General features: G+C 48.0%; 2 protein-coding genes and 1 non-coding gene across 8 annotated transcripts in view; all 3 read right to left on the reverse strand.

Annotated features, from left to right (window-relative positions):
- The window catches only part of Fbf1 (Fas binding factor 1), a 26,750-nt gene extending 19,334 nt beyond the window's left edge, over window positions 1-7,416 (reverse strand). For 2 of the 5 annotated variants that reach the window (XM_029546339.1, XM_029546338.1), the window contains exons 1-5: window positions 6,817-7,416; window positions 5,076-5,156; window positions 3,851-3,878; window positions 2,135-2,176; window positions 611-695 (exon numbers count right to left, since the gene is read on the reverse strand). In XM_029546339.1, coding sequence (XP_029402199.1) covers window positions 611-695; window positions 2,135-2,176; window positions 3,851-3,878; window positions 5,076-5,126 — 206 coding nt within the window. In that variant the 5' untranslated portion in view covers window positions 5,127-5,156; window positions 6,817-7,416. Of the gene's footprint in view, window positions 1-610; window positions 696-2,134; window positions 2,177-3,850; window positions 3,879-5,075; window positions 5,157-6,816 lie in introns of those variants that run through there. The other 3 variants (XM_029546340.1, XM_029546341.1, XM_029546342.1) reach the window with 3 other exon arrangements.
- LOC115065421 lies at window positions 3,118-3,245 on the reverse strand. The gene has a single exon (XR_003845212.1).
- Window positions 7,417-11,092: 3,676 nt separating the features above from the next.
- Acox1 (acyl-CoA oxidase 1) overlaps window positions 11,093-19,416 on the reverse strand; it is a 23,468-nt gene continuing 15,144 nt past the window's right edge. For both annotated transcript variants that reach the window (XM_021211744.2, XM_021211742.2), the window contains exons 6-14: window positions 18,901-19,016; window positions 18,214-18,383; window positions 17,046-17,208; window positions 16,466-16,656; window positions 14,333-14,512; window positions 14,116-14,221; window positions 13,764-13,907; window positions 13,426-13,632; window positions 11,093-12,783 (exon numbers count right to left, since the gene is read on the reverse strand). In XM_021211744.2, the coding sequence (XP_021067403.1) occupies window positions 12,733-12,783; window positions 13,426-13,632; window positions 13,764-13,907; window positions 14,116-14,221; window positions 14,333-14,512; window positions 16,466-16,656; window positions 17,046-17,208; window positions 18,214-18,383; window positions 18,901-19,016 (1,328 nt within the window). In that variant the 3' untranslated portion in view covers window positions 11,093-12,732. The remainder of the gene's footprint in view (window positions 12,784-13,425; window positions 13,633-13,763; window positions 13,908-14,115; window positions 14,222-14,332; window positions 14,513-16,465; window positions 16,657-17,045; window positions 17,209-18,213; window positions 18,384-18,900; window positions 19,017-19,416) is intronic.

The raw sequence follows: 19,416 nt of genomic DNA on the forward strand, positions 1-19,416 counted from the left end.
ACCCACAAAACAATACAAGCAGTAAACTAAACAGCAAAACCAAACCCACAAAACAATACAAGCAGTAAACTAAACAGCAAAAACAAACCCACAAAACAATACAAGCAATAAACTAAACAGCAAAAACAAACACACAAGGCTATAGGGGTTTGGGGGGGGGGAGGATGCATTTATTTTTGATCTCTCTCTTCTTTTAAGACAGAGCCTCACTATAGCCCCAGCTAGCCTGGAACTCCATGTAGACCAGACCAGCCTCAAACACTCAGAGATCCATCCGTCTAGCTGTCTCTTCCGGGATTAAAGGCGAGTCCTACCCCACCTCGATGAAAAGAAGGCAAAAGGTGGGGTGATCATTCTCCAGAGATCAAACAGATTTGAAGAGCAGGGATGTGAGGCCATTTCTCATTTGGGGACGAGTCTCAGGTCTGGCATGACCCAAGAAACAGAAGGACGACCAGAACCCAGGCCTTCAGACCCCTCAGAGTCTGTTTACTCTCTCAGATTCCAATGATAGTAGAGATGTTGAAACTCAACATTAACGGTGGCCATCGGCCACGACAGAGTGCAGTTGAGGGACAGAGGGCTGATGGAAGCGCCCAACGGTGCTTACTTTGCCTTTGAAGCCGGCCACTGAGGTGAGCTCGCCGTGTCTGTGGCATGGGAAGCTGGCTCAACAGGCTTCTCAAGTGGTGTTGCTGGAGCAAGGCAAACAAGAAAAGATATGCTGTTCAGTCACTGAAGCAGCAATGCAGGGGTGGCAAACAGTTCCTCTGCTTAGCTGTCTCCTACACCTTCCCACAGAAAGGGCACGACCTGACACCACCCTGATAAACACGAGTGCAAGAGGGTACAATTCCAGGTAGGAAGCTAACCCCGGATGCCAGGAGTGCCACGGACAGGTCAGCCCACCTTTCCTGTGCCACACGTAAAGGCAGAGACTCAAGGCTTTCCCATAGTCCTAACTATAGGGTCAAGTGCACGAGTTCTCCCTGGGATCAGGAGCCTTGCTACTGCCGGGGGAGCTCTGTGCATCCCCTCAGCCCTGCTCTTCCTGCAGCAACATGGGTGGACACAAACAAGAATCGGCTAGCTGGCATGACAGCTCACACAAGGGAGTCTAAGGCAGGAGGGTTTCCACATGCTTGAGGCCAGCCTAGGCTACACAGTGAGCCCTTGCCTCAAATAAAAATTAATTAGCCAGCTGAATGGCTCAGCAGGCAAAGGTGCTTGCCACCAAGTCTGATAAGCTGTGATCAATACACGCAAGAGATTGTTTAAAAGGAGAACTATATAAGGAGCCTGGGGCTGAAGGAAGTGGCTCAGTAAAGAGCCCTGGGGGCCCTGGGCTCCCCACCAGCACGACAGAGAACCCAGGAAAGAGCACATGGCAGGCTATATGAGAGCCCTCACAGCTGTGTGCCTATTCACAAACCAGCAAAGTCTCTGAGCAGACGCGCCTCCAGAGATGACCAAGTGTCACATGGGAAGACACTCAGCAGCAGTGGGAACAGAATCCCAGCCACTCAGGGCATGGCCAAGACCAAAAGGATGGGAAAACCCAGACCTGGCGGCACAGGCCTGCGCTCACAGCTGCTCTGGAAGCAGAAGAGGAAGCTAGTTCAGTGGCTCTGGGCCACTGTGAGTTCAAGAGCAGCACAGGCCTCATGCTGCAAAGTAAGGAGGAATGAAAATGTCACAAACGAAAAGTAATAAAAATAGGGTCAGGGAGCCAAGCCCCGCTGCAACAGCTACCTCACAATCCCCAGCTCAACAAACAAACAAATAAGCAAGAAAACACAAATCAATCAAATCAATCAAACAAACAATAAACAAAGTCGGGAAATAAGCACTGGCGGCAGGAGCTTCTGACATGGCTGTGGGATGTACGGAGGGGTGGCTGCCCTGGGAACCTTCTGACATGGCTGTGGGATGTACGGAGGAATGGCTGCCTGGGAACCTTTCCACAGTGTGTGAAAATTAAAATTAAGGTCCAGCAAGCACAGTGTAAGAGCTGCTTCTCTCCTTCCCCCACGTGGTTCTAGGGGTAGAACTCAACTGGTCAGGCTTACACCTTGACTAGCTTAACCTCTTACAGTCTCCCCTCTCCTGCACAGGGAAAGTAAGGGGGACTTACTGTCATCTCCCAGGAGGTCACCAAGGACATCATCAATGGACCCTGAAAACAAACGGGCTATCAGGACTTCTGGAAGCAAGAGTGGCGCTTATAAACCCAAAGGCCTAAGACTTCTGTGTCCCACAGGTCCTGGATCCCAGGCCTCAGGCTGGCATTGACCTTCTCTAGCCAACAGTTGATCTCTAATAGCCACAATCGATGATGCCTTGTTGACACCCTCGGCTAGTTTACAATAACTTTCCTAAAGAATGATGATGGTATGCGGGGCGTGGTGGCGCACACCTTTAGTCCCAGACCTTGGGAAGCAGAGGCAGGCGGATTTCTGAGTCTGAGTTCGAGGCCAGCCTGGTCTACAGAGTTCCAGGACAGCCAGGGCTATACAGAGAAACCCAGTCTTGGAAAAACAAACAAACAAACAAACAAACAAACAACCCAGGGCTGGTGAGATGGCTCAGTGGGTAAGAGCACCCAACTGCTCTTCCAAAGGTCCTGAGTTCAAATCCCAGCAACCACATGGTGGCTCATAACCATCTGTAACAAGATCTGACACCCTCTTCTGGAGTGTCTGAAGACAGCTACAGTGTACTTACATATAATAAATAAATAAATAAATAAATCTTTAACCCCCCCCACCCAAAAAAAAGAATGATGGTTTGTCAATGAAATCTCCTTTTACCCACCTCACCCAAAACACAAAAGCCAGCACTCAGCCTTCCGGCCTCTGAGCGGCCGCTGTGGCTCTCTGAGAGGGCATCCACACCCACGCAGGCCCTCTCACGGACCTGTGCCCTCCATTTGACACCACCACCTAGAGCTAGACTAGTTGCACCCTTCCAGTTACTCTCTGACGGAGACAGGGGGTAAGAACGTTTGAAATGATTCTCCTACCCAGCTTTGCTAGTCCTGACCTCCCTTATCCTCAAGTGGTATGTCCCTGGGTTCAGAGGAATATTTTCTCTGTAACTTCATTTATTCACTTGATGAAGTGTCGGGCAGTACAGTCAGCCCTATGGCTTCCTCCAGGAAGGGCTGCTCCCTCCACCTCTTTCTCTAGGGGGAGCGTATCAGCGAAGTCTTGCTTCATCAGACTCAGCCTTCTTGCTCCTCCAGCTGTTTGTGGTTTTGTTTTATGGCACAGGGTCTCTCTCTCCACAGCCCTGGCTGTCCTGGAACTGTGTAGAGCAGACTTGCTGACTCAGAGAGACCAGCCTCCCCCTACCTGCGTGCTGGGACTCAAGTGGCACACCAACACACCCAGCTTATCTTCTTTTTTTTTAAAATTGGAGCAGAAATATGTGTCATGACACTCCTGTGGAGGTCAGAAGACGGTCTGAGGAGTTGGTTCTCTCCTTCCTGGCTTGGGTCCTAGGGGCTCGGGCTACCAGGCGTCAGACACCTTCATCTGCTGAGCCTACTCACCAGCTTGTTTTGTTTAGTTTGTAAAAATAAAAAAAAAATAAAATAAAAATAAGGCTCTCAGCCAGGTGGAGACGACACACGGCTTTAAGCCAGCACTTGGGCAGAGGCAGGCAGATCTCTCTGAGTTTGAGGCTGGTCTGCTTTGCAGAGTGAATTCTAGCATAAAAGAAGAAAAAAGAAGAAGGAGAAAACAAGGAAAAAGAGGAAGAAGAGGAGGGGCATGAGGAAGAGGAGGGGAGGAAGAAGATTGGAGAGAGAGTACTTGAATTAAGGGTGATAATTTACATTTCCACTTACCTTTCAATCCTTTCTTGGTTCTCAGTGCCTAAAATGGGGTGGGGGGAAGAATAACATTAACAAAACCCAACTGTGAGCATGTGTTAGAACTGGGCAAGAAATATGCTTTGCCCTTCTCTAGGCCCCCAGAGAAAGGGGCAGATCTCTCTCAGATTTACAGATAAAATCAGTTCAGTTTTCCTGCAGCTTCAGAGAATAAATTTACTCAGAGCCCAGAAGCAGCCTTTACTAGCCAGCAGAGCCCGGCTGTGGACGGACACCTCTCCTCCGGGTTACAGATACTACACACCAAATCCTCCCAGACAGATGCAATGACCAGAATGTTTTCTTCTGTTCTGTGTAGACGTCTGAAGGATGTCCAAAAACACTCAGTGTCCGCCAACCACTGGATCAGAGGTCCATCCCTGACTCCACTGCCTGCCTGTGGATCCTGTTCCCCTAACTGAGCTGCCCTGTCTGGCTTCAGTGGGAGAGGACTGGCCTAGAACAGCAGTGGCTTGATATGACAGGATGAGGTGATACCCACAGGGGACCTCCCCCTTCTCAGAGTTCAAGGAGGAGGGGCTGTGTGAGGGAGGGGTACCAGGAATGGTGCCTGGGCTTGGGATATAAAGTGAATAATAAATTAATGGAAAAAAATGTTTCTGACACAAAATTCAGATGACTCAGAGGCTCAAGATATAGGCCAACACGGCTCTCGTCTTCAATCCCAGCACTCAGGATTCAGAGGCAGGTGGATTTCTATGAATGCCAAGCCAGCCTGGTCTCCTACACAGTAATTTTAGGCCAGATGGAGCAACATGGAGACCTGGCCTCAACGAAACAACAAAACTGAGGCTCAAGAGAAACTGCTCATTGCTTAATGGTTTGGTGGGGTTTTTTTTGTTTGTTTTGTTTTGTTTGTTGTGTGTGTGTGTGTGTGTGTGTGTGTGTGTGTGTGTGTGTGTAGGGGGAGTCCTCCCTGTGTAGCTACTGGCCTAGAGCTTGCCATGCCAAAGCAGGCTGTCCTGGAATCACGAGAGGTCTGTCTGACTCTGTCTCTGCCTCTACATTCTAGGGTTAAAGGCCCAGCTCAACGCTTGATTTTCCTGATGCTGCCCCAGCACGGGACCATCGCTGGTCCTCGCCACAGAACTTCTATACAGCCAGGATGTTGAGGGTCGGGTGGTGTGGGATGGGGTGGGGTGCATCTATCTTCATGTGCCTAGTGCTGTACTCTGCCTACCATCCTGGGCTTCGGGGCTCTCTGCAGATCCTCACAGCACTGTCCAGTCATGTGTATTCTTGCCCAGCAAGTTCATCTTCCCTAATAGAGAAAAATGAAAGGAACTGCTTGAAAGATGAAGCTGGAGAGACGGCTGGCTTAGGAGCCAAGAGCACAAACTGGTTTTGCAGAGGACTTGAGTTGGGTTCCCAGCACTGTGTTGGGTAGCTCACAAGCCCCCAGCACTCCAGGTCCAGGGGATCCAAGCCTCGGGCTTCCATGGGCATCTGCCACCACATGCACACACACTCATAGAACTAAAAACAAAATCTGGACATAGCATAACGCTGAAATACCTGTACTTGGGAGGAGGTTAAAAAAAAAAAAATCCAGAATCTCAAGGCTATCCTCAGCTACATAGCAAATTCAAGGCCATAGCAAATTCAAGGCCAGCCTGGGCTACGTCAGTCTCAAAAATAAATAAATACACTAATAAATAAACAGGTAAAACTCAGCATTTCCCCGTGCTTGACTCCAAGGCTTCACTTAAGAGATCAAAACCCATCAGGGCAGCAGTGGTGCACGCCTTTAATCCTAGCACACAAGAGGTAGAGGCAGGCGGATCTCTTTGAGTGTGAAGCCAGCCTGGTTTACAGCACAAGTTCCAGGACAGCCAGGGATTGGTCAAACCTATTTCTATAATCCCAGAATTTCTGAATTGAATGTCGTTCAGTGAGTAAAGGTGCTTTTGCCACCATTCCTGCCTATCTGAGTCGGATGCCCAGGACACACACGTTACAGAGGTGGGGAACTGACTCCGAGTTTTCCTTTTACCTCCACGTGCATGTGTGCGCCACTACCCAGGATGAATAAGTGAAAAAAGAATTCCTGTGGTGGGTATGATAATACACACTTCGTGTCAACCCTAGAACGTGGGAGGCTGAGGCAGAAAAATCACAAGTTCTAGGCCAACCTGAGGTATGTAATAGAAAAAGCAGTCTGGAGATGGCAGCACTCAGGAGGCAGAGGCAGGTGGATCTCTGGGTTCAAGGCCAGCCTGGTCTACAGAGTGAGAGTTCCAGGTCAGTCAGGGATACACAGAGAAACCCTGACAAACAAACAAACAAATCAAAAGAGAGACAGACGTGAGTATCTGAGCTGGACTGGATTCCCAGTACCCACAGGGGTTTACAACCTGTCACTCCCATCGGGGACAGATGAAAGGATCAATGTGCTTTTTGACTGCCCAGACATGCATGTGGTGCACAGACAGACACACAGACAAAACACCCATACGCATACAATTAAAATTTTAAAAAGAAGAAAAAGTTTGGCACAGTGCTTCATACCCGCAGTCCCAGCACTTGGGAGGCTGAAGCAGGATGCAATGAGTTAGGGGGGCCAGCTTTAATGATATAGACAGTAAATTCTTGGGCTAGGGTAAGCTCCTGCCTCAAGAGACAGATTGGGGGAGGAGGAGGGAGGGAGGGAGAGAGAAAGAATACATGAGAATTCCTTATTCACTATTGGCCTTTCTTTGGCTTGGAGAGTACTTTAAAAGTAGTCCATATCCTTTACCCTGAGCCATTTGGAAAGAGAAACCACATCCTGGCCCAAATCCCTTGCCAGGAAACTCTCTATAGGCTGCATCTAGCACAAAGCCTGACAGTGAGTTCACATATGATAAACATTTCATACTGGGAACAGAATTTCCCAGCATTTCCTACCTCCTTCTTGTCTCTTTCATTTCACCCAAACCCACCTTCACGTGCCTAGGAAGAAAGGCAGCTGCGGTGCTCATCTGTCTTCTCGGTGTGCCTATCCTCCTATTAAAATGCAAAGTGTATCTGGGGTTGTGGACACAGGGGAATGCTTGTGTTTCTCCTGTGCAATGGCAACTTTAGCCCTACAAGTCCGAACGCGTTTTCGCTCATATCACATCAGAGAATTTCTGCTATCTCCTATGCATTCCGTCGCAGCTTCCCAGACGGGGCCGAAGGTACATTTTCTAGGGGCGGCTTGTAATGGCCAAAGTGTTCCAGAATATCGTCACGTCTTCAATAGTCAACCAACTCCATGAAGGCATTTTAAAATCCGCGAGCCCGCCCCTCAGCCACAGCGGGTCCCGGAGTGTCGCGCCAGGCCAGGCATGGTGCCCCTCAATGTTCCACCCCCGGCGCGCCCATCCCGTCTGAATCCAGGCACAGCCGAGCTTCTCCCTAGTCCCTAGGGGCCCTGTTAAGAGCCGTCCTTTCAGAAACAAGGCCACGGAAACCCAGCCCAACCAGATCCCAGGGTTCCTACTCCACTCAGTGCGCTCGGTTCTGCCAGGCCTACCACCTCTCCGCAGCCGACAGTCCCACCTCACCACCTCTGGCCTCAAATAGAAGGTGGCGTGGAGGATTCTAGGAACTGTAGTCCGTTGCCCGTTCACTAGCGGGCCGAACCACAGGAGGCGACGGGAAGGACTACATCTCCCAGCCTGCCCCGCAGCGGGGGCAAGGCGTCAGTTGGGTGCTCCGCGAGTTGCTAGGAGCTGTCTCAACGTCACTCCCATGAAGCGCGGGGAAAGCTTCTCCGAATAGGTGCAAGCGAGTTCCTCAAGTTCGGAGGGCTAATTGATGACCATGACCTTCTTGATCAATCATAAGGAAAAAACTGCTCTGTCAGAAAACCCAAAACTCAGAGGACATGCCACGCCCAGAATCATAGCGTTGGAAACCTAGGTTAGACCTAGATTGTCAATTTCCTAGGTCAAAACTGGCTGTTGAGCTACATAATAGTGTCTCGGGATTACACTTAACACACTTTCTTAGGTGCAATCCAAAAAAGGTGTAAGTAGACCTCTAGCCAGAGGCAAGGTGGTGGGTGCTCTGCCAACACAGATGCTCCAAATCTCTACAAAATTAATTTTTAAAATTTGTGTTTTATATGTGCTGATGTTTAGATCGAATCCACCCTCCACTGTACTATTGCACCTGCTCCAAATCTTCCCTTAGCTGTTTCCTCCCCAACTCCATGTGTTCTTTTAGAAAACAACTTAGTGCCTTGATTTTTTTTTTTTCCTCCCTCGAGACAGTGTCTCTCTGTATAGCTCTGGCTGTCCTGGAACTCACTCTGTACTCTCCTATCAATCATCAATTGCCAATAACTCCTCAGATAGCGTAGTACTGGCTTGATCTTCAAAGATCTGTCAGCCAGTGAGCTCCTGTGTGCAGCAGCCTTATCATGTTTGAAAAGTGTGTGTGTGTGTGTGTATAGTCCATTTAAGACTGCATTTTCATAGTGTCTTACTCTTTGCATATTGATCAATTGTCTTTGTATTAATTGCCGTCAATTGCAAAAAGAAGCTTTTCATGAAGTTAACCCAAATTTAAATGGTTAAACCAAACTGTACTAGAATCTAGCAATTTGCAACCACTAAAAAAACTGGTTTATAACCAAAAATATCGTTCGTTTATTTTTACCATCATAGACTACCCAAATGTTTAAAACCTCAGTAAGCTGCCTGTCCTGGTGGTGACCGCCTTTAATCTCAGCACCCAGGAGGCAGAGGTAGGTGGATCTCTGTGAATTCAAGGCCAGCCTAGTCTACAAAGTGAGTTCCAGGGCAGCTGGGACTACTACACAGAGATATACCTGTTGTCTTAATCAGGGTTTCTATTGCTGTGATGAACCACCACGACCAAAAAGCCAAGTTGGAGAGAAAGGGGGCTTTTTGGTTTTGGCTTATATTTCCATATTGCTGTTCATTATTGAAGGAAGTCAGGACAGGAACTCAAACAGGGCAGGAGCCTGGAGGCAGGGGCTGATGCAGAGCCATGGAGGGGTGCTGCTTACTGGCTTACTTCCTCTGGCTTGCTCGGCCTGCTTTCTTATAGAACCCAAGACTACCAGCCCAGGGATGGCACCACTCATCACGGGCTGGGCCCTTCCCCCTTGATCACTAATTGAGAAAATGCTCTACAGCTGGATCTCATGGAGGCAATTACTGGTCTGAGGCTCTTTCCTCTCAGATGACTCTAGGGTGTGTCAGATTGATACACAAAATCAGCTAATACACCCATCTTACAAGGAAAGGGAGGAGAAGGAAGAAGAACAGGAGGAGGAGGAGGAGGAAGGAGAGGAGACTCTTGTATACCATTTATAGGAGGAAAATAGAACTAACTCAGGAGAAAGCAACCATACAATGGATGACGTCAGCAGGAAGCTAACCAAGCAGTGTTGTATAAAGGGAATGCAGGTTAGCGCAGGTTATCTCAGGCGTACACCACAGACCAAGCACAGGATAGTCTTGGACTGGTAACTCAGTCTCTTTAGGAAGGAAAAGTCAAATTCCCACAAACTGAATCCTTAATCCTTCAAGACCCTGGCCCCCACCTCTAGTCTGTCCCTGGGCAAGGACACAGAACTAGCAATCCTTTTTGCCTTTCATGGGGCCTCTGGGAAGCCTTCCTTACAGGTTAGATGATTAGTTAAGATAGAGCTTGGATGAGACCTCCAAACTGTAACATGGCCTCAGACTTAATAGGCCCCAAACCTTAGCACGACTGACTCCATGATGGAAGTACCATTCAGGCTATAACACTCAGTGAGCAGACAGCACCACCTATCAACACCAAAACCAAGACCTAATCCATCCAGGTCCATAGCTCTGACAAAGTCTCAATGCACTGACTTTGCTTTTTTGATTCGTAGTAGTTCCACTTCTGACTGTTCTTAACTTAAGTATGTCAAGCCAGAACATTGTTTTTGTGTTTAAAAGCTCACTCTGAGAAAGGCTCAGGGCTACACTGGGATCCCAAACACCCAGTGTAATTGCCAGCCAGCTAACAAGGACTTTCTATTGGCTAAATACACTGGGTGTTCGAGCAGTCTTCTCTGGTGGATACCCCATGACACTGACCCCAAATATTCCTATTTATATTTCCTGGTCTCCTGGACCTTCCTCTCTCAGGAACCCGTCACCAAGGAAGCTGCTGATCCTATACCTAATTCACTTCCTATGAAGATCCCTCTAGGAGATGAATTTGTAAAGTTCTAGGCTGCAACTAAAAGCTGTGCAGGGGAGGAATTTGTAAAGTTCTAGGCTACAACTAAAAGCTGTGCAGGGGAGGAAAGCCAGGAATTAAGGTTAAAATATGAAGCTGGGTGTGCCTTTAATCCCAGTCCTTGGGAGGCAGGGCTACTCAAAGAAACTGTCTCAAAAATAAAACAAAAAACCAACCAACCAAACAAAAACCCAACAAAACAAAACGCCCCACGGTGACTTCCAGAGTTTTAGGGTCCAGGAAGTATTGCACGTTCTAAGCCCTGTGAAGCCACAGAGAAGCCTGCAGGTTTAACAATAAGCCAAGCACCTCAGCTGATTTATCCAGGAGGTGAAAAACAAGGGACATTGTGAAGTTAGTGTTGTCAGCTTGACAGAATCTAGAAACATATAGAAGATGGGTGTGGGTACGTCTGGAGGGGACTGTCGATTGATGTGGGGGACTCCCCTTTAAGGTGGGTGGGCCTGTTCCTGGGCAGGGTATTCTGGAGTGGAGAGGGCTGAGCAACAGTAAACTGTTTCTTCCTTGTTCGTGTGCAACGAACGGCCTTAGAGGCCAGCTAGGTCTCAAATCCCCAGGAACTGGAGCCGCCCACATGGAGAACTAACAACTCTCTGTAACTCCAGTTCTTGGGGCTCCCCACCCTCAGGCCTCCAAGAACACTGAGCATATTATGGTGCACAGATTACATGTAGGCAAAGCAACCACACCCACTTGGAAAAACTGCTAGTGCACCTCTGGCTGCCTGGAACTTAGTATGCAAACATGGCTGGCCTCAAGTTCACACACATCCATTGGCCTCTGTCTCTGACCCTACACTTTTACTTTTAAAGCAGAATTCAGCTGTTTGGTTGGAGGTGGTTCTGTGGTGTAGACGTCCTCTTCAGCCCTGCTAAGAATCAGGGCCTATGCAGACACTGCCTACTAATATTCACCTTTGAATACAGTACTTAAATTCAGAAATAAGTCTACACGTAACAGCCAAGATTCGGTCATTTAAATTTATTTGTTATTTTCCAGAATATGAATTACTGTCAAACAGAAACCCCAAAGGTGACATGTTGCTTACTGTCATCTTCAGGGATTATCAGTCATTCCAGGAAAAAGGTTAAGGCTTGTGTCAACAGATCTGACGGTTCTGACTTGATGTCATTTCCACTCCATTTATACTGTGTTCTCAGAACTGTTCTAAAAGAACTGTTCTCACGATGTGAGTGCCGCAGCAAATAGCAAATACAGACTTAATAGGTCACAATGATCTCACTACTGTGCTTTGGAGAACGAAGAGTTCTGATTGGCCAGGCATGTCACCACACACCTGTAACCCCAGCGTCTGGGAGGCTGAGATCAGAGGTCAAGGCCACTCTGGGCCCCATCCCAAGAAAAAAGAAAAATCACCACACAAAAAAATGCATACACACACATACCACAAAACGTACATATTCTACCTTGAAGGCTGCTCGGCATCTGGAGGGGCTATTTCACCACCCTGTAAGGCTGCTAGCAGCTTACCACAAAGCTAGCTACTCAGCAAGAAACCCCCCACAGCTTGCTCTCATTCTTCAAGGCTTCAAGGATTCATCTTCTCAACTAACACTCGGCAGATGGCTGTGGCCCAGGGTTTTCCTGTGATTTCTGGTGCAAAAGGTGACCTGAATGATTTATTTATTTTTATGTCAAATACTTTGGTGACCACCACGCATTTTAATAGCTTATGACAACAAGACAGAATCTTTCAAATCTGGATTGTCCCAGGAAATTTACTTAACAAAGTCACCAAAATACAGGAACCCCACAGCTGAGGCTCCCCCCATACTTAATCTATAAGGAAAGGCTGGCTATTGTCTCTATTGTCTCTTTCAGGAGAAGGCAAGCAAGAAAGGGAAGGTCAGCCACCATGATTGAAGTCCAGGCAACAGCCGAAAGCCTGGAGGTAAAGACAAGCAACTTAGCTGTGTCAGCAAGTGGGGTCACGCAGGCGCAGTGCCATTGCCAGGAAGATCAAAGCGGGAGCTCACTCCCTGGAGCACTGCTTTCTTGGTGGGTAGGTGTTTAAGGACTCTTCTTGTTGACTACATTAATGTGACAGTTGATAGGAATGACACACCCACACAGCAGGCAGCAGGGGCATATGTAAGGGCCACATACCCACATCAGGGTTTCTATTAGTTTATGGCCCCCAAACTCCTGTTCTTAGTGGTAGATCAGAAAGTGCTAGGCAAGAAAGCCAGTAAAGTTCAGCTCTATAGAACACCTTTGTTTAAAAAACATATATCCAGTGATTAGCAGTAAAAATGTGAAAATATCTAAGTATTTAGTAGTTAAACTCTGTTAATTCCCCCAGAGTCAAGGCCTACAGAGATTAGCAGCAGAACAAATAAATGCAAGTCAGACCACAGCTCAGGCTTTCTGAGTTCCTAAGTCTGTCTGCGCTACTGCACTTAAAACACTGAATTTCTCACTTAATCTCTAAGTCTGTTCATTTCTCTTTACTTATAGAGAGGGAAGGGCCAGCCCATCATTTGCTCTATAGCTACACAAATCTGATGATGATTTCACAAGGATTAGTGAATCAAGGAGAGATTTTCCGCCGCTCTGTGGAGTTCAGACTTGTCCCTGGGAAAACTTCAAAGCTTCGACTGCAGGGGCTTCAAGTGCTTGTAGTAAGATTCATGGACCTACAGGGAAAGTGGAGATGTGAATAAGGTCCTTTCTTAGTAAATTAACATTTTCTTAAAACAAAACAAAACAAAACTTTTAATTGAGAAAATATATTGGCCTTATATGAAAACAAATTCAAATATTTTTGTGTTTTGGATTTTTTGGTCTTTGTGAGCTTCTCTGTGTAGCCCTGGCTGTCTGCGACTCGCTCTGTAGACCAGGCTGTCCTTAAACTCAAAGATCACCAACCTCTGCCTCCCACATACTGGAATTAAAGGTGCGGTCCACTCATTATATTCCTGCCCTTTATTTTGAAGGAAATTAAAGCTGTGCGGTGGTGTCATATGGCTTTAATCTCAGCACCTAGGAGGCAGAGGCAGGTAAACTCTCTAAGTTCAAGGCCAGCCCGGTGTACACAGATAGTTCCAGGACAGCCATGGCTACACAAAGAAATCATGTCTTGAAAAACTAACTAAATGTATTCAATTTTATCATTTATTTATGTGCGTGTGTCTACATTAGTATGTTCCTCTGAGTGCCCTTGGAGGTCCCCCCCACCCCCTGGAGCTGGAGTTACAGGGAGTCTTGTGCCTAGCACCTGCACAAAATTAGATGAAAATTTCAGAAGCTCAGAAGAAGCGTTTGTTAGTTAGCCTTACCTCTGCTTTGTTCAGTGGGGACTTCTTGGCCCACTCAAACAGGTTTTCATACACATTGCCATCATAGCGGCCGAGAACAGAGCCAAGGGTCGCATCCTTAAAGTCAAAGGCATCCACTAAAGCGACGGCGTTGGGGCGGATCACTGTGAGCAGCTCCAGGATCCGACTGTTCACCTGTGACATCTGAGCCCCTGTGATGATGTTCCCCTAAGAAAACAAATAAAATGAATGAATAAAAGCACAGAGCAGACAAATTATATACAAAGGATTATAACATGGACAACTGTTAATCAAACAACAAGCATACACACAAAAGGACTCGCTTCCGGAACACTGACCTCGAGGAAATCCCCTCCTCTCTGGCTGATGCCATAGAGAGAATACAGGAGACACAGATTCCTCAGCACAGCTTGCACGGCTCTGTCTTGAATCTTGGGGAGTTTATCTGAAAAGACCTTAACGGTCACGTAGTGGCAGTGCGCCTAGAAGAAAGGAACACAGTGGGGCGTGGGAATTCTTGGAAAGGAGGGCGTGGTGCTCCGCCTCTGAGCCCAACACTTGGAGGTTGATGCAGGCCTGCCAGGAGCTGGAGGTCAGTTCCAGACCCGCCTGCCTGCAGGAAGGCTACCCCAGTGACCCAGCACTAAGGCAGGGCAGCAGAGCGCGCTGAGGGGAGGGGCCACCACTGACCTCACTTGCCCGAACAAGGTCGACAGAAGTCAAGTTCCACGCGACTTCCCTGCTCTTCCTGTGACTCACTTGAGTCTGAAGGTTTTTTGCAGCAATTTCTACCAATCTGTTAATCAAGAAAAAACAGCAGAGAGCTGAGAAAACCACGCTTCTCACAGCCGACCTGGCCCCAGCCAGCAGGTCCCACAGCGGCCTCTCACCCGTGACAGGCGCTCACCTGGCTGCACGTAGCTTGTAGGCTTCTGTCAGGCTGTCCAGGCTGTTGATGTCCACCAGAGTTGGCCAGACTGCCACCTGCTGTGGCTGGATACGTTGGCTTGGTAGGTCATTCAAGTACGACACCATACCGCCCACCAACTTCCCCGACTGAACCTGGTCATAGATTTTCATCAAGAACCTAGAAACCACCAGAGCATATCCTTTTAGCAATCCACTTTAATGACTTCACTCTTCAGGACAGGCATTCAGCACCTGCTAGAGTGACCATATGCTATGCTGGCTAAATTTATGTCAACTTGATGCAGGCTAGAGTCATCTGAGAGGAGGGGACTCGGAAACTGCCTCCACAAGACTGACTGGGCTGCGGGCAAGCTACAGAGAAGCCGTCTTCAACCTGGGCATCATGACCCTTTCGGGGTCGAACAGCCCTCTCACACGCGTGGCCTACTATGATCAGAAAACACAGATATATACATTATGTTTCATAACAGAAGCAACATTACGGTTACAAGGTAGTGTCAAAAATAATTTTATGCTTGGGGGGGTCACCACAACATGAGGAACTGTATTGAAGGGTCGCAGCATTTGGAAGGTTGAGAACCAATGCTGTAGTACATTTTCTTAATTAGTGAATAATTAATCTCTCTGATGATGAATCACGGTGAAGTGGAAATGCAAGCCAAATAAACCCTTTCTCCTCAAGTTGTTTTGGTCATGGTGTTTCATCGCAGCAATAGAAAACCCTAACCAGGAATAAAGTTGGTACCAGGATAGTGGGCTATTGCTGTGACAGATCTGACATGTTTTGAGGAGGATTGTGGCAGGCCTGTGGAACTTTGGGCTAGAAAGAGCTTAGTGAGCTGTCTTGTAAGAGCCTGCACAGTGAGGATGTGGAGAGCGGTGCAGCTGACAGAGGCCTGGCTTGTGACATTTCAGAGAGATGCAAAGGTTACATGCAGTATATGTGATGACTCTGTGGAGTCTGGTCAGCTGGTGTTTGACCAGAGCCACTCAAGTTAAATCTTTGCTTCCAAGGGGCAATAGATGCTGGTCAGCTGGGGCTGAAGAATCGGCTGCGATTAAGAGACCAGCATCCCTGAGGTGAAGCCTTCTGGGAAGTGTTTCCTCGGGGTCAGCACACAGAAGCTGTGGTCCTGAGGCAGCCAAGGCTGTCTGTTCTTCATGCTGGCGACTTAACTTGGTGGCGTAAGAGTCACCCAGGTGGTGCTGGTTTTGAAGGCAGGAAGGGGTCATGGAGAGCAGCTGAGGTTTGTCAATGTGTGACAGGGTTGGAGTCTCTGAATAGAGCCCAGGAGAAGCTAATGATGAAGGTGCAGCCCAGCTGCAGCAGAGACGCCAGCACTGTGGAGATGTCAGTGTCATGGGATGACCACCAAGAACAGCAGCGGTGGAGTGGAGCCAGCCTGAGCCTGAGGAGCAGCTGTGTGTGCTGCAGGGGGCAGAGCTGAAGTGACCCAAGCCACAGGAGGAGCCCAGAGACCTGAGGGGACCCCAGGCACTGGACATCACATTGCTTACCTGCTGGGCTTGGGTTTGCTGTGTTCAGTAAGAAAGGGTTTGACAGGAGCTGGCCATGGAGAGACTTTGGATTTCCAAGAGATTTTGGATCTTTACAGAGTCTAAACTTTTTTTAAAATGTATTTTTATTTTGTGTATTGCTGTTTTGCCTGCATATCTGTCTGTGTGAGGGTATCAGATCTTGGAGTGACAGACAGTTGTGAACTGCCATGTGGGTGCTGGAAATTGAACCTGGGACCTCTGGAAGAACAGTCAGTGCTCTTAACTGCTGAGCCATCTCACAGGCTAAACTTTTAAAGTGTTTGAACTGGTAAAGACTGGAACTTTCAAATTATAATTATGTCTTACATTTGTGGTATTTATTAATCTGAAAGATCTTGGGGATGAATTAAAAAAAAAAGGGACAGGTTATGTCTTAAAATCCCCTCCCTCCCCCAGGGTGCTTGGGCATCGTGTGTCATCACAGCAATAGTGACCTGACTAAGACAAACCACAGGGTGAGCGCGTCAGGCTGTCCTTCATGGTGGAGAAAGCAACCACCCGAGCCTGGGAAGAAGACCCTAGGGCAGAGAAGCCATGGTGGGATTCTCACCTGGCTGTCTGTAACATCATAACAGTGTTCTCTCCTTCGAAGGTGCAGGCCGGCGTAAACGTGACGTAAATATTTGGAATCCCACTGCTGTGAGAATAGCCGTGCCCACCGCATGCCATCCGACATTCTTCGATACCAGCATTGGCTGTCCAGGTAGTAAAAGCCTTCAGCCCAGCCGTGAGGGCATGAAGCTACGGGACAAGCACGAGCCATGAGAACCCTGGCTTCACACTACCTTCTAATGAGAAAACACATCCTCTCCTAAGTGTGCCGCTTCTGTCAGAACAAGCTGTGTGCACAACCCAGGAGGCAGTCGCCTGACCCACTGAATTAGTAACAGTCTCAGGCCTCTTTCTCAACTGCTATACTTAGCCAAACAGTAATCTCTCTCCTTTTAAATTATATTAATAAAAATTCCATCTTGACATCTGTCCAGCTTTTAATGAAAAAAAGTTCCATGATTTTGTAATTCCTTTCAGGAGCACCACGTGTAGCGTTTGGATGTCTGCCATCAGGCAAACACTAACCTAAGGGCATCCCTGCAGGCCTAAGGAAAGCGAGGATGGCACATCTGACATACCTCAGGCAGTTCACTCAGGTCGCCTTGGCCAATGCTCTCATTAATCCGCAGGTAGGTCTCCTTCATGTATCTTCCGACAAAGTGGAAGGCGTAGGCGGTGGCCAGGAGCGGGAAGAGTTTATACTGCTGCGTCTGAAAATCCAAAATCTGGGGCTCTGGCTCACTAACAGAGAAAACAGTCAATGTTACTCCCTCCATTCCAGGTTTTAGTCAAAGACTCTACACAGCAGTGAGCTCCTCCTCACGTAGACCCCCCCATGAGGCAGCTGCTCCCGCTGCTGTCATTTTACAGATGGGGAAATGAGAGGTTAGGGAATCTGCCTGAAGTCACACAGCTCAAAATGGCAGTCTGTCTCCTTTTCCTGTTTTTTGAAACAGGGTCTCCCTATATAGCCCAGCTGTCTGGGAACTCACTCTGTAGGACAGGCCGGCTCAAATTCAGAGATCCGCCTGCCTCTGCCTCCCAAATGTCCCAAATGCAGGGGTCAAGGGCGTGTGCCACACCCTTGGCGATGCTGACTCACTCTACTGCACTGACATCAGGACAGTGCTCTAACTGCTGCTGCATTTCCAGTATGACTGAGACTACCCAGAAACCCAATGGTCCGCTCACAACTAAAGAAGATGCTATCAAAGGCCCAGCCTACCTCAAGGCTCAACCCACTGCCTCCTAACCACAATCCTGGAGATGACAGAGGCAGCCTGCTTGCCCTCTCTCCCTCTCTTCATGCATGCCAGGTGCTATATCCTTGGAAGGCCTGGCATGCATGAGATCCTGGATTAACACCTAGCTTCATGGCGCTGGTGCCAGGGTAGAGAGGTGGATAAAGTGGTTATTCTAACTTTTCCTCTTAAGAAGAGGGTCAGAGGGGGCTGGTGAGATGGCTCAGTGGTTAAGAGCACTGGCTGCTCTTCTGAAGGTCCTGAGTTCAAATCCCAGCAACCACATGGTGGCTCACAACCATCCGTAACGAGATCTGATGCCCTCTTCTGGTGTGTCTGAAGACAACTACAGTGTACTTACATATAATAAATAAATAAATCTTTAAAAAAAAAAAAAAAAAAAAAAGAAGAGGGTCAGAAACCCTGTCTCGAAAAACAAACAAACAAAAAAAAGAGGGTCAGAGCAAGCCTCCAGCACCAAGCTCATCTCAGACCCCACCCTCACCTTGGCTTGATTTCAGACTGGCGCCTCACAGCACTGTATCGAATGGCAATGGTGCATGCCTTGGACAGACTCTGAGCTGCATTTCCCACGAGGAAGGACCTTACAAAAACCATGGTCCCATACGTCAGCTTGTTACTCAGAGGTTTTACATACGTGCCATCAGGCTTCACCTGGAAAAACAAATGGGCTGATGTGTCTCTGTGAGGCCAAGAGGCCGTGTACCAATTTAATTCTCCAAGTGTGTTTCCTGGACCAGCAGGGAACCTGGCTTCATTTGGACCAGGCAACCCATCTGAAATACTAAATTTCGCTCCCTATTCTGACCTTCTGAAGCAGAGATTTTGGAGAAAGGGCTTGATTTGAAGACCTGGGCTTGCTATGCATCACAGACTGACCTTGGACTCACATCCACCTGCCTCTCACGTACACACTATGCTTGGCTAATAATCTGAGGTCTAAGTGGCCTTTCGGGTGACTCTAAATTACTACAGGCTTGAGAGCCGCAGGCTCACCAAGTAGGTGATACTCTTCCACACACAAAGCCCCCGTCAGAGGAGAGGCCCGTCTTCTGCAACTGGGCCAGGGCTGTTCTGACCCCCAGCTTGGCTAGGTTGGGGTATACCGTGAGAACCTGCTTCAACAATAACAATCCACTGCCAAATAAAATAAAGAAATGAATAAATATACCTGGGCATATTTCATCAACATGTTCTCTCTAGGAATCCGGTAATTGTCCATCTTCAGGTAGCCATTGTCCATCTCTTCATAACCAAACTTGGGGCCGATGTCCCCAACAGTGATGCCTGCCACAGACAACAGGAAGCACGTGTGACATGCATGCGCGTGAAGTCCTTGCTTCCCTCTGCTCCCATTAATGACGCCTTACACCTCTTGCAGTTATTTTCATTATTTTGTTTTATGTGTGTATTTCCCCTGCATGTATGCCCATGTACCACATGCATGCCAGATGCCCCAGGAGGCCAGAAGAGGGTGTTGGATCCCTGGAACTGGAGTTACAGTTGGTTGTGAGCCACCAGGTAAATGATGGCACCTAACTCTGGTCCTCTGAAAGATCAGCCAGTGTTTTGTTTTGTTTTGTTTTGTTTTATTTATTTATTTATTATATGTAAGTACACTGTAGTTGTCTTCAGACACTCCAGAAGAGGGCGTCAGATCTTGTTACAGATGGTTATGAACCACCAT

The sequence above is a fragment of the Mus pahari genome, chromosome 14 (genome assembly GCF_900095145.1).
Source record: "Mus pahari chromosome 14, PAHARI_EIJ_v1.1, whole genome shotgun sequence".
Classification (NCBI taxonomy): Eukaryota; Metazoa; Chordata; class Mammalia; order Rodentia; family Muridae; genus Mus; species Mus pahari.